The 12,779-nt window shown below is 49.0% G+C and overlaps 1 protein-coding gene across 3 annotated transcripts in view; it reads left to right on the top strand.

The window, feature by feature from the left end:
- The window catches only part of LOC127395156 (unconventional myosin-Vb-like), a 135,496-nt gene that overhangs the window by 47,293 nt on the left and 75,424 nt on the right, over positions 1-12,779 (top strand). For all 3 annotated transcript variants that reach the window (XR_007891738.1, XM_051641627.1, XM_051641628.1), the window contains exons 5-10: positions 1,977-2,133; positions 3,152-3,295; positions 4,348-4,429; positions 6,757-6,864; positions 7,701-7,810; positions 11,079-11,344. Coding sequence is in view for 2 of the 3 variants with exons in the window: in XM_051641627.1 (XP_051497587.1) it covers positions 1,977-2,133; positions 3,152-3,295; positions 4,348-4,429; positions 6,757-6,864; positions 7,701-7,810; positions 11,079-11,344 (867 nt within the window). In the remaining variant the exon portion in view is untranslated. The remainder of the gene's footprint in view (positions 1-1,976; positions 2,134-3,151; positions 3,296-4,347; positions 4,430-6,756; positions 6,865-7,700; positions 7,811-11,078; positions 11,345-12,779) is intronic.

The following is a 12,779-nucleotide window of genomic DNA, read 5'->3' as shown; positions in this document are numbered from 1 at the left end:
CATTAGTATTCTAATTAAAGCTGCACGGTTCAGTTTTCAATCCAGCCAAGTCTCTCTCTTTTTTTTCTCTCTCTCCTTCCCTACCTGGGTGGGAGGGGGAGGGGATTGAGAGCAGTGTTGTCAAACTGAGTCAAACGGTGACACAGGATTTGGTAGTCCAAGCAAAGCTTCTTAATGCCTTTTAAAAATAAATCATGCATAATACTTAATAAAATACGAAATTGAACAGCACTAGATGCTGGAGGTGGGTGGTGTGAAGAGCACTTGTGTGGGAGCCCCAAAGGCCGTCAAATGTCTTCCAGAAATGGGGAGCAGGGATTGGGGTCATCTTTGCTCTAATCATAAATGGGAACGATGAAAACACTGTAACCCCCTTGCTATGTGTTCTGTGTGTTTGGCAGTGAACTTATCTAGGCCTGGTCCCCTTGATTTCTGAAAGTCACTTTCCTGGGTTTCCCATGACTTTCCTGGGACTGTCATGGGGTGGAAGAACATCTGACTTGTCCTCTTTGTGTCTTCCAGAGTTGAACTGCTGGGGTAGCATCTCAAGCTTGGGGAGAAGAAAGCTGGCCCAGTTCTTGCCCCTATGTCATGCTTTTTGGGAGGATGCAGTAGAAAGCCTTCTCCATCTGCAGGGCTGCAGTGCTCCACAGGGGTCAGCTGCTTGTGGTTGGCTTGGGTTGGAGCCAAGAGTGCTCTGTAGTGTGATCCCAGCTCAGAAAAGGGCCATCAGGGTGCCAGGGAGCTGATGAAATCAGCCTGGTGGGTGTTTTGCTCTCGTTAGAGACAGCACACACAAGAACTGCTGACCTCATTTTAGCGTGGCCAAGGAGTTCTTCTCCAGTGGGTTATGCAAAGTATGAATCCCAGGAGGAGCTGCTCCATCCTTCCTGCCTGCCCTCAGGAACTGGTGGGAAGACAGGAGACAGCTCAGCATTTTGCAGCAATTGGAGCACGTGGATTTTTCCAGACTGTGGCAGGTGCATTTTCAGCCTGCCGCACAAAGCAGTCAGGGGAGAAAGGACCTAGATGAGCTGGGAATCCCACCACTCCCACAGGACCAACTGGTTGGCTAGAGCATGGCATGGAGCACCCTGACCTCTGCAGAGGTGTTGTCCTTGCCCTGTGGTGTTTGATGTCAGGTAGAAATGTCAGGTTGATAAGTGTTTGGTGGTGGTGCACAGAGGGAAGGTCAATCTTTGCTGCTGGTGGCCACTGCAGGATGTCAGGTCCATCTGCACGTCCCCTGATGCTCTGAGCATCCTGCTGCCTGCTCATCCCTCTTCATTCTGGGCCAAACTGGTGCTTTTAGGCGTTTTCCCAGGAACTGAAAGATTCAAGCCCCCATTTTCTCTCTGGCTTCTTGCCAAAATCCAGGTGTGTGTGATCAGGTCTGCTCTGAAGGACAGAGCCCAGGGTGTACATTCATCAGCACAGGAAAGATGTGGAGCTCTTGGAGAAAGTCCAGAGGAGGTCACAGAGATGATGGGAGGGCTGGAGCAGCTCTGCTCTGGAGACAGGCTGAGAGAGTTGGGGTGTTCAGCCTGGAGAAGAGAAGGCTCCAGGGAGACCTTAGAGCACCTTCCAGTGCCCGAAGGGGCTCCAGGAAAGCTGGGGAGGGACTTGAGACAAGGGCAGGGAGGGATGGGATGAGGGGGAATGGATTCAGGCTGGCAGAGGGGAGATTGAGGTGAGACATGAGGAGGAAATTCTTTGCTGTGAGGGTGGTGAGACCCTGTCCCAGGTTGCCCAGAGAAGCTGTGGCTGCCCCATCCCTGGCAGTGTTGAAGGGCAGGTTGGATGGGGCTTGGAGCAACCTGGGCTGGTGGGAGGTGTCCCTGCCCGTGCAGGGGGGTTGGATTTAGAGGATCTTGAAGGTCCCTTCCAACTCAAACCATCTGTGATTCTATGAGAACAAACTCTTAAGGAAAAATAATAGATTGCCTTACAGAAGCTTTTCTTCTCTGCCCTAACAGGGATGAGAAGAACCAGTCCATCATCGTGAGCGGGGAGTCGGGCGCTGGGAAGACTGTCTCTGCCAAATACGCGATGCGCTTCTTTGCAACCATCGGCGGCTCTGCCAGTGAGACCAACATTGAAGCCAAAGTCCTGGCATCCAGCCCAATTATGGAGGTAAAAGTTTCAGCATGTCCTTTGGCCTACTTGCAGTGATCTCCCTGTCTCTCCAGAAGTCACAAAAACAATGAGGGCCTTAGTGGCTTGTGAGCCAGACCTGATTTGCAGCCTCACAGCAATGCTGAGCTGGTCTGAAAATACACAAATATCAGAGGATCCCAGGCTGGTTTGGGTTGGAAAGGACCTAAAAGAGCATTTAGTTCCAATCCGCCTGCATGGGCAGGGACACCTCCCACTAGACCAGGTTGCTCCAAGCCCCATCCAACCTGGCTTTGAACTTAGCACTGAGGTGTGCTGTGTTTGGTGTGTGGGATGAATGTCCCTGCTGGGAGGTGGGGCAGGTGTCTCTGCTTTATAGCCAAGGTGTCAAAGCACATGAAACAAGATGATCTTAGAATCGTTGTGGTTCGGAAAGACCTCCAAGATCATCAAGTCCAACCGTTCACCCAGCCCTGCCAAGGCCACCACTAACCCATGGCCCTCAGCACCACATCTACACGGCTTTGAAATCCCTGCAGGGATGGGGACTCCACCACTATGCTGGGCAGTCTGGTCAATGACAGGCCGGCATTGGAGTGGCATGAAGGGACACTGGCGGTGTCACCAAATCCGTGGAGCAAATCCTGAACATCCAGAGATGGATTTCAGCTGGTTCCCTGCCTCTTGCAGAGCTTCATTGCCCATGTCTCCTGCAGTAGAGCTGCTGATGTTACCTGTTGAAGAAAGGTTTGGACATTCTGGAAGTCTAATGACTGAAAATGTGGTGTCTCCAGCATTTTTGTGGAAGAAAAACACATAGAAACACAAATGAGTTTTTATCCAGCACCTGAGTCCTCCCCACAGTCCTGTCACTGCTTTTCCTTCATCAGCTCCTGCTGCTCTGCCCTCTGCATCTGGGAAGGTGTTTTCCTCAAAGCCTCCCATGTCTGTTTGTGCAACACTGATTACAAATGTTAATGTTTAAATAAATTGAAAAATGACATGAAAAATGCATGTTTCATTTTGTTCGGGGCAGGCGATTGGCAACGCGAAAACCACGAGGAATGACAACAGCAGCCGCTTTGGGAAGTACGTTCAGATTGGCTTTGACAAGAGATACCACATCATTGGTGCCAACATGAGGACTTACCTGTTGGAAAAATCACGAGTTGTGTTCCAGGTGAGGAGTTGTGCTGGTTTTTCCTTCTTTTCTCTCTTGGGTGCTGGATTTTCATAGTTTTTTTTCTGGCTTTACGAGTAGCTTTCCTGCTGGATGCAGTTTCCAGACATGTCTCTCAGACTCAGTCTTTTGCAGTTGTTCTTGATGATCCCAACCTGGTGACCACCTTCTGGAAGAACATAAAAAGCCAGAAGGAATAAATTGCAGGCAACAACCTTAAATTCTGAAGGTGGAAGGGAGGCAGAGGGGGCTGATGTCTGTGCTGTGGCCTGTTTCTTGGGCAGAGCTAAGTACAAGCTTTCTTGGTTCATGCTCAAGATCTAGCTCAGAAGCTCCTGCAAAACCTCTGTCCTTACAGAAGAAAAACAAAAAAAAAATAATCCAAACCCAGCACCAAAAGTCCTAAAATCAAACAGCACTGGGAAGCCAGAAGTGTGGGTCACTCTTTTAATGGTCTTTTAAGGCAGTGCTTGCTAAATGACTTAGCCCAGTTATCCCAGAGAGGGATAAAGTGTGGAAGTTAGTATCTTAGAATCCCAGACTGGTTTGGGTTAAAAGGGACCTTCAAGATCATCTGGTTCCAGCCCCCTGCATGGTCAGGGACACCTCCCACCAGCCCAGGTTGCTCCAAGCCCCATCCAACCTGCCCTTCAACAGTTCCAGGGATGGGGCAGCCACAGCTTCTCTGGGCAACCTGGGACAGGGTCTCACCACCCTCACACCAGAGAATTTCCTCCTCATGTCTCACCTCAATCTCCCCTCTGCTAGTTTTAATCCATTAGCCTTTGTCCTCTTGCTACATACCCTTGTCCAAAGTTCCTCCCCAGTTTTTCTGTAGGCAAATATCAAGTTCCTTTTTCCCTTAGCAAGGCTAACAGGGCACTGTGGTCAAGCGAGGCTTGGCATCTCCTTTTTTTCTGGGTGGCCCAGGGTCCTCATCTTTGTGGTGGGAAGCTGGGGAGGGGGTCAGGGTGGCCCCAGGCTCAGCAGGCACCAGGCTGAGGAAGGAATCACTGCTCCAACCTCTCTTAACTCAGCATTTTACCCCGTAGGCAGAGGATGAGCGCAACTACCACATCTTCTATCAGCTTTGTGCCTCAGCAAGTCTTCCAGAATTCAAAGACCTTGGACTAAGTAAGTACTTGGACCTTCTTAGATGTCAGTGGCTGCTGCTTGGGTGTGATGGTGACAGGAGAACATTGTGGGATTAGAAGTGTATGTCACTGAGGTTGTGTGTGCCTGTTTGAGGGAGGAGGTGAAGGCGGATGAGCTTGGAGGATCTCTCAGTGTGGTTGGACTCCTGCCAGTGCTGCTGGTGGGTAGAAGCTATTGCTGGAGGTTAGCCATGGTGGGAGAAGCTTGGGAATTCTGTAGAAACTGCCTGCAGAACCACAGTGAGCCACATGCTGTGGTAGATGCGAGCTAGAGTAGGGAGATCCTGTGTGAATTTTGCAGGAAAAGTGCATGAAGATCCATATTTCAAATGAAGGATGAGTATGAGTGGACTAGTCTGTCTTGCAGCTTTGTCCTTTGAATCCATTATATGTTAAATTGGCTGTCATTGGTTAACTCCACACAGCCATTGTTTTTGTTTTTTTTTCCCAGCATTTACAGCAAAACCTCACCAGAAAAAGAGGTTTTTGACTTGCAGCAGGGGGTGCAGAGATGTGGTGTGATTCATTTTTAATCTCTGTTTTTTTTCTGTTATTGAAAAAGAGAAGTGAGGCTTCAGATATGCTTTTAAGTATTTAAAATGGTGAGGAAGGCAGGTTGTGATGCCAGCACAGAGCATCTTGCTGCTGCAGAGTCTCTCAGAGGTTTCTGTTGTGGCTGCAGAGCAGTGGCAGATGGAGAGAGGGGCTTTTGGTTCTGGCTAGTGCTGGACTGATGTTAAGGACTTCTTAGGGTCAACTTGGACACGATGATCACACTTACCCAGTGTTGGTGCTGAAATGGAAGCTTAGAATAGAGTTGGAAGGGACCTTTCAAGGCCATCCAGTCCAACCCCCTGCAGTGAGCAGGGACATCTGCACCTAGACCAGGTTGCTCAGAGCCCTGTCCAACCTCAGCTGGACTGTTTCCAGGGATGGGGCATCTCCCACCTCTCTGGGCAACCTGGGCCAGGGTCTCACCACCCTCAGCATAACAAATTTCTTCCTTATATCTGCTCTAAATGTCTTGTCTTTCAATTTAAAACCATCACCCTTTGTCTTATTGCTATAGTCCTTACTAAAAAGTTTGTCCCCATCTTTCTGCTAAGCCCCTTTTAAGTACTAGAAGGCCACAAGAAGGTTTCCCTGGAGCCTTCTCTTCTCCAGGCTGAACACCCCAACTCTCCCAGCCTGGCTCCAGAGCAGAGCTGCTCCAGCCCTCCCAGCATCTCCGTGGCCTCCTCTGGACTCTCTCCACCAGCCCCATGTCCTTCCTGTGCTGGGGACCCCAGCCCTGGCCCCAGCCCTGCAGGGGGGTCTCAGCAGAGCAGAGCAGAGGGGACAATCCCCTCCCTGGCCCTGCTGGCCACGCTGCTGGGGATGCAGCCCAGGACACGGGGGGTTTCTGGGCTCCAGCGCACGGTGCCGGCTCATGGGGAGCTTCTCATCACCCAGCACCCCCAAGGCCTTCTCCTTCATACTCTTTCTGATCCATTGTCCACCCAGTCATTTACACCAGAGATCACTAGAGGTAGAAACAGATCTCAATGTGGATGATTAAAATTGGTGGCTGATGTCCTGGTCACATCAACTGCTGCAAGATTGCTAACTGCCTTGTTGCTCCATACTGTTGTGCTGAGAGGACTGGGATAGACATGGGCTCTCTGACCCCAATCAGCATTTCCTGCACCTTCTTTCTGATGCTCCAGCAACCAGCAGGGTTCCTGAAACCTGGGTTCCTCAAACCTTTTTGGATGCCAAAAAGAATTACATGGTTTTTTTCTTACAGCCTGAAAGTACAGCTAATGCAAAAGCCTGCAGGAGGCCTGGGAAGGGCTGGGGACCTTCTGGTGGCAGTGTGACTTCAGAAAAGGGCAAATCGGAGTGATTTTAAAGGTTACTAGAGGGCTGACGTGGAATGCTGAATAGGTTGGGGTTTTTATTTGTTTTAAGGATACTTAGGAAATATGTTAGTGTGTGTTAATGATCTTTCTGAGTCTTTCTTGGTGTCTCTCTCCTACTCAGTGCTGAGAACCTATTCTGGGTGGGATGGGGAGGTTGTCCACCCCTTGGGCTGTCCACCCTCCCTGGTGGTGACTCTGCCAGGACTCACCCTGGCAGCCTTGGACACACATCTTCATGATTTTGACCTCAAGCCCCTTTTTTTTAAGGACAGGGCAATTGCATGGGAAGGTTTTAAAGCAGGTACGAGTCCTGCCACTTTTTCTTCTTACATCTTGCATTTGAAAGGCCTCTTGGTCCAAAAAGCTGCTCCTCATTGATGCATTTCTTCTGTTTCTTCTCTCCTAGCATGTGCTGAAGACTTTTTCTACACTTCTCAGGGAGGTGACACATCTATCGATGGTGTGGACGACGCTGATGACTTTGAGAAAACCAGGCATGCCTTCACCTTGCTTGGTAAGACCTTGCTCTGCTTGGAGGCTTCCAAGGAGAAGTTTCCTGCAAATGTTGTTCAGTATTTTGCCTGAATTATGTAGCTTTCTTGTAACTAAGAGGTATTAATCCATCTTCCTCTTGAGCTTTACCTTGTTCTTTAGTGTGAGCTGCAGAAATGGTTCTGTGAGGCAGCAGTGAAATGCAGGAGGACACTGAATTGAAGATGAAACCAAAATTAACCATCCTGAAGCCAAAGCTACTTCTCACCCTATTTACAGGCAGGAAAAGAGCTCTTACTCTGCAGTTCAGTCTGTATTTGGGTTGAGGGTGATGTAACTTGGACCATCCCAGCATTGTTCCGAGCAGCTGATTCCTGGGAATAATGAGCTGAGCACATCCCTGCTGTGCCGAGGGGGTGTTTGCATGGCCAGCTGCAAAATGTGTCGCTGCAACACCCCACACCTGCCTGCTGCAGTGACTGCTTGAAAGGAAAAAGCTTGTTCCTTAAAAACTTCTTGTTCCTTAAAAGCCTTAGAGCCCTTCCAGCTCTGATCCTGTTGGATTGTTACTGAGCAGCATCCTTAGTTCTGTGCATGTTCCCAGTTGTATGAAACCCATCTGTGATAAAATTCCTTGGATCCAACCATTAGGGGTGAAGAAATAATGTGGGGAGCTCCTCTCAGTGTCTCCACTGTTATTTTTTAGTGAATTTACTGAGAGTTCATGTTGAGGTTTTTGTCCTGAAAACCATCAGCCCCCCCGGAAGGAAATCAAAACACCTCAAGTGCTTGCAAATAAACTACAAATCACAGTTTGTCTTCTCTCTTTTGACAACCAGCTGTCAATTGTTCCTGCAGGAGTGAAGGAGTCTCATCAGGTGACCATTTTTAGGATCATTGCTGCCATTCTGCACCTGGGGAACCTGGAAATCCAAGCGGAGCAGGACGGTGATGCCTGTAGCATCTTGGTGAGTCACCAGCAAGAATGGGGCATGTGGGGAGCTTTGTATGCTCCTCAGTCAGGCCACCTTGGATATGTTGAACCTCCAGAGCAGCAGAAAGCCCTTTGCCTGTTGCTTTTCCATGCTTTTCTCAAAAACACATGATTTCCTGGTTTCTTTGTTTTTCCTGGGAGATAGTGTGTTATTTCTCCTGTCTAGCCAGCCCATGGAATGGTTTGGGTTGAAAGGGACCTTGAATCACAGAATATTAGGGGTTGGAAGGGACCTCTGAAGATCATCAAGTCCAACCCCCCTGCCAGAGCAGGACCAAAAAAAACCCCAACAAAACCCAACTAAGGCAGGTCACTCAGAAAGGCATCCAGACAGATCTCCAGAGAAGGAGACTCCACAACCTCTCTGGGCAGCCTGTCCCAGGGCTCTGTCACCCTCACAGGAAAGAAGTTCTTCCTCATGTTGAGGTGCAACTTCCTGGGCTCCAGTTTGAATCCATTGCTCCTCGTCCTGTCACAGGGCACAAGTGACAAGAGCTTGTCCCTGCCTTCTTGCTGCCCTCATGTATTGATAGACATTAATTAGATCCCCCCTCAGTCTTCTCCTCTCTAGACTGAAAAGCCCCAGGTCTCTCAGCCTTTCCTCATCAGACAGATGTTCCAGTCCCTTCATCATCCTTGTGGCCTCCATTGGACTCTCTCTAGTAGATCCCTGTCCCTCTGGAACTGGGGAGCCCAGAACTGGACACAACACTCCAAGTGAGGTCTCACCAGGGTGAGTAGAGGGGGAGGAGAACCTCCCTTGATCTGCTGGCCACACTCTTCTTCATGCACCCCAAGATACCATTGGCCTTCTTGGCCACCAGGGCACATTGTTGTCCCATGGATAACTTGTTGTCTACCAGGACTCCAAGGTCCTTCTCCACAGAGCTGCTCTTTAGCAGATCACCTTCTAACCTGTACTGCTGCATTTTGTTGTTCCTTCCCAGGTGCAGGACTCTGCACTTGCTCTTGTTGAATCTCATGAGGTTCCTCTTTGCCCAGCTAAGATCATCTAGTTCCATAAATAAGATGATTCAAAGGTCACTTACCACCTTATGTCCCAACTCCTACTACTTTCTTAAAACAATGGTGCACAGAGTATGGGGAGGAGCAGTGAGTTCTACCAGCAGAAGGTCTGATGCTCTACAACCCCTTTGCTACAGGCAAAGCCATGAAGCTACTGCTTGTCATGTGGCCATCCAATATTCACAGCAGCACCTCACAGTTAATTAGCAAGAATAAATAAGACTAAAGATGCTTTAGTGGGGAGTTTTCTATTTAGTTGTTTGTTTGGGGGAATAAAAAAAGTGATGCTGTGGAAAAGTGTCCTGTCAATTATTGTTGCATCCCAACCTGGGTTGTTTATTGCTAATTAAAGTATTGAAATGGGTTCTACCCAGACTTTGAGTGGTGCCCTTGAGATCCTGTGCTGTGCAATTAGTTGGAAGCTGGGGGTAATTAGCTTGTTATTTGGCAACATGGGTATGTAAAAACTGGTCTTCTCTGACAATGCTTAGTTCTGTAATAGAGTTCATGTTGTTTAATTACCTTCAGATTTAATTGTGTGGTATTAAATCAAACCTGACTCTGAATCTGTGATCAAAAAAAGGGAGGATGGTAAAAAACTATATCATAGAGGTCTTTTTAAATGCTTTTTTCTTTCCATCCCCAAACCCATCCAGCATTTATACAAGCATGTATCCACCTGGAAACACTTTGCATTCCTCTACATGTGTGTTATCACACTGAGGAGAGGGAAATTGATTCGTAACTGTTGGAAAGGCCACATCCTCTGTCTTAGCATCATAGTGACTTAGAACTGTCTTGTCTCGGTTTGAGGCGGGGGGGGAGACAATGCACTGAAGGAAATGAAGGTCACATTTCATTTTGTTCATTATGCAAAAGAAAAAAAAGCCTTCTGATGATGCACATTTTGTGACTCTGTTATTCAAAATGGGGTTAGATTGGAAAAGATGTGGGATAATGGCATCCCCTGAGCTTTGAGTTGAGGATTCCTCAAGGTTGCTCTGGAGGAGCATGTAGCTGCTGTTGGGTTGAAGTGGAGAGAGCTCTTTCCTGTTGGCAGTCACTTTGGGAATCTCCTCCTTGTGAAGATGGATCCACTAGGTGGATTGGCTGACACACCAGAAGGCTGTGCTGCCATCCAGGATGACCTGGACAGGCTGAAGAGCTGGGCAGGGAGAAACCTCAGGAAGTTCAAGGGCAAGTTGCATCTGGGGAGGAAGAACCCTATGGATTAGTACAGGTTAGGGGGTGACGTGCTGGGAAGCAGTTCTGGGGAAAAAGACCTGGTGGACAACAGACATGAGCCAGCAATGTGTCCTTGTGGCCAAGAAGGCCAGTGTCACCCTGGGGGGCATGAAGAACAGTGTGGCCAGCAGGTCAAGGGAGGTTCTCTTCCCCCTCTACTCTGCCCTGGTGAGACCACACCTGGAGCACTGTGTGCAGTTCTGGGCTCCCCAGTTCAGGAAGGACAAGGAGCTACTGGAGGGAGTCCAGCACAGGGACACTGAGATGATGAGGGGACTGGAGCATCTGCCCCATGAGGAAAGGCTGAGAGAGCTGGGGCTGTTCAGCCTGGAGAAGAGGAGACTTTAGGGGGATCTCATCAATGTTTATACATACCTACAGGGGGTGTCAGGAGGATGGGGTGAGACTCTTCTCAATGGTGTCCAGTGACAGGACAAGGGGTAATGGGCACAAACTGGTACCCAGGAGGTTTAACCTGAATATGAGAAAATATTTCTTAACTGTGAAGTTAGCAGAGCCCTGGGACAGGCTGCCCAGAGAGGCTGTGGAGTCTCCATCCCTGGAGACATTCCAAACCCACCTGGATGTGTTCCTTTGGGATCTGCTCTAGGGGATCTTGCTCTAGCAGGTTGGTTGGATTAGATGATCTTCAGAGGTCCCTTCTAACCTCCACCATTCTGTGATTCTGTGAAGTTCAAGACTTCAGGCTAGCCAGAGCAGAGGAAAGCCATAGGGTATGCCATGGTTCAGAGCTCCATGTCATCCATTTCACCCCTGCCCATGCAGACTGGTGCAGCTAGATGAGTGCTCATCACTCCTTTGCTTCCTTCCAACCACAAAGAAACACAGTGTTTCCCAAAGTAGTTATGAAATGCTTCTGATTCCTTGCCCTGATCTGAGAACCCGCTGTTAAAAAAAATCCAGTTTTGGAGCATCCCCAACCTGTTGATGTTGCTTCTCATTTCCCCCAGAGCGAGGACGAGCACCTGAACAACTTCTGTGACCTGCTGGGGGTGGAGCACAGCCAGATGCAGCACTGGCTTTGCCACCGCAAACTGGTCACCACGGCTGAGACCTACGTGAAGAACATGTCCTTGCAGCAAGCAGTGAATGCCAGGAATGCCTTGGCCAAGCACATCTATGCCCAGCTCTTCAACTGGATCGTGCAGCACATCAACAAGGCCCTGCACACCACGGTCAAGCAATACTCCTTCATCGGTGTGCTTGATATCTACGGGTAGGAACCCTCTCTGCTTCTAATTAAGACCTTTCTGATTTGTCTCCTTCACCTTGGCTTGTGGCAGGGGTTGGAAATAATGGAAAGGGATGGCAAAAAAAGTGAAATGGTGGGTAGTTTGCAGCTGTGATCCTCCTTTGGGTTGTGTGACCCTAAACAGTACAGGCAGTGTCTGTCCTAGGTAGATAGCACAGGACCTGGAAGATCTCAAGCTGGGGTTGGCACAGGCTGGTTTGAAGACTCTTTGGGATGGAAAAGCTCTTTCCCATCAGCATCCTAACAAATAGGGATGTCTGCAGGCTGGAATATGGTAAATAAAGCTTTGAGATGGAGCTGTGTGGGTGATAGTGGGGCAGTGCAGAAAGGAGAAAGTCTGAGTTATAAATCAGATGTGGTCTTCCAGAAGTCTGAGTAAAAGGAGACTTGAGGATAACGCTCATGAAAGATTAAACTGCGCTTGAAAACCTGTTAGTGGGGAAGAAAAACCTCCCTTGGCTGCAGATCTGTGTGTCACGGCCAGTGGAGGCTTCTCACTGGTGTCACCACAGAGTACAGTGGGTTTTTTTCCAGAGGGACCTGCAGGTCCTATGAAAAGAGGCAGGTTTGAACACTTATCTATGAGTCTGGTCTCACAAAGAGACCATAAACCCCTTTCAGAAGGGGTGTTGCTGTCTCAGTGCTGAGAAATTAACAATGCAGAGACTTTGGGTGCTGGCAACCTCAGTCTCTCTAGTCATAGAGTCCCAGACTGGTTTGGGTTGGAAGGGACCTTAAAGATCATCCAGTTCCAACCCCCCTGCATGGGCAGGGACACCTCCCACCAGCCCAGGTTGCTCCAAGCCCCATCCAACCTGCCCTTCAACACTGCCAGGGATGGGGCAGCCACAGCTTCCCTGGGCAACCTGGGCCAGGGTATCACCACCCTCATAGAGAAGAATTCTTCATGAACCCCCAGGAGTTGTTTTTTCCAAGGAATCCTGAGAAAATCATGTCCCTTTAGTTGCAAGAGCTGGAGGCACCAACCTGCAAGATCAAGCACAACAGGAGCCCTCCAAGGAAATGTTCATCACTGAGGCCTTGGCCACATATTTATATGAAACATTTTTAGGTCCTAGACACTAGATTTTGTTGCATTAAAGACTGTAAAGCTTGTTTATTGGAATGGGGTGGATTGAGCATCCTCTGCTCAGCACAGGCTACAACAGCTCCTGGTGCAAGCAGTGTGGGGGGTGGTCCTGTGTTACCTGCAGGGTTTAGGGGCTGATAAAGCACAAAAGTGGCTACTTTATCCCATTCCACCTTTTCCTTTGGCATTTTTGTGTTGCCTTTCCCCAAGGGCTCAAGCATTTTGCGTTACCACCTGGCAATACCTGGGGAATAACTCCATCCCGTGGATAACAGCCAGGTGGTCCTCAGAAAGTACCAGAAATACTGA

The sequence above is a fragment of the Apus apus genome, chromosome W (genome assembly GCF_020740795.1).
Source record: "Apus apus isolate bApuApu2 chromosome W, bApuApu2.pri.cur, whole genome shotgun sequence".
Classification (NCBI taxonomy): domain Eukaryota; kingdom Metazoa; phylum Chordata; class Aves; order Apodiformes; family Apodidae; genus Apus; species Apus apus.
The sequence above is the reverse complement of the archived record's forward strand: the minus strand, read 5'-3'. Positions and strand labels throughout refer to the sequence as shown.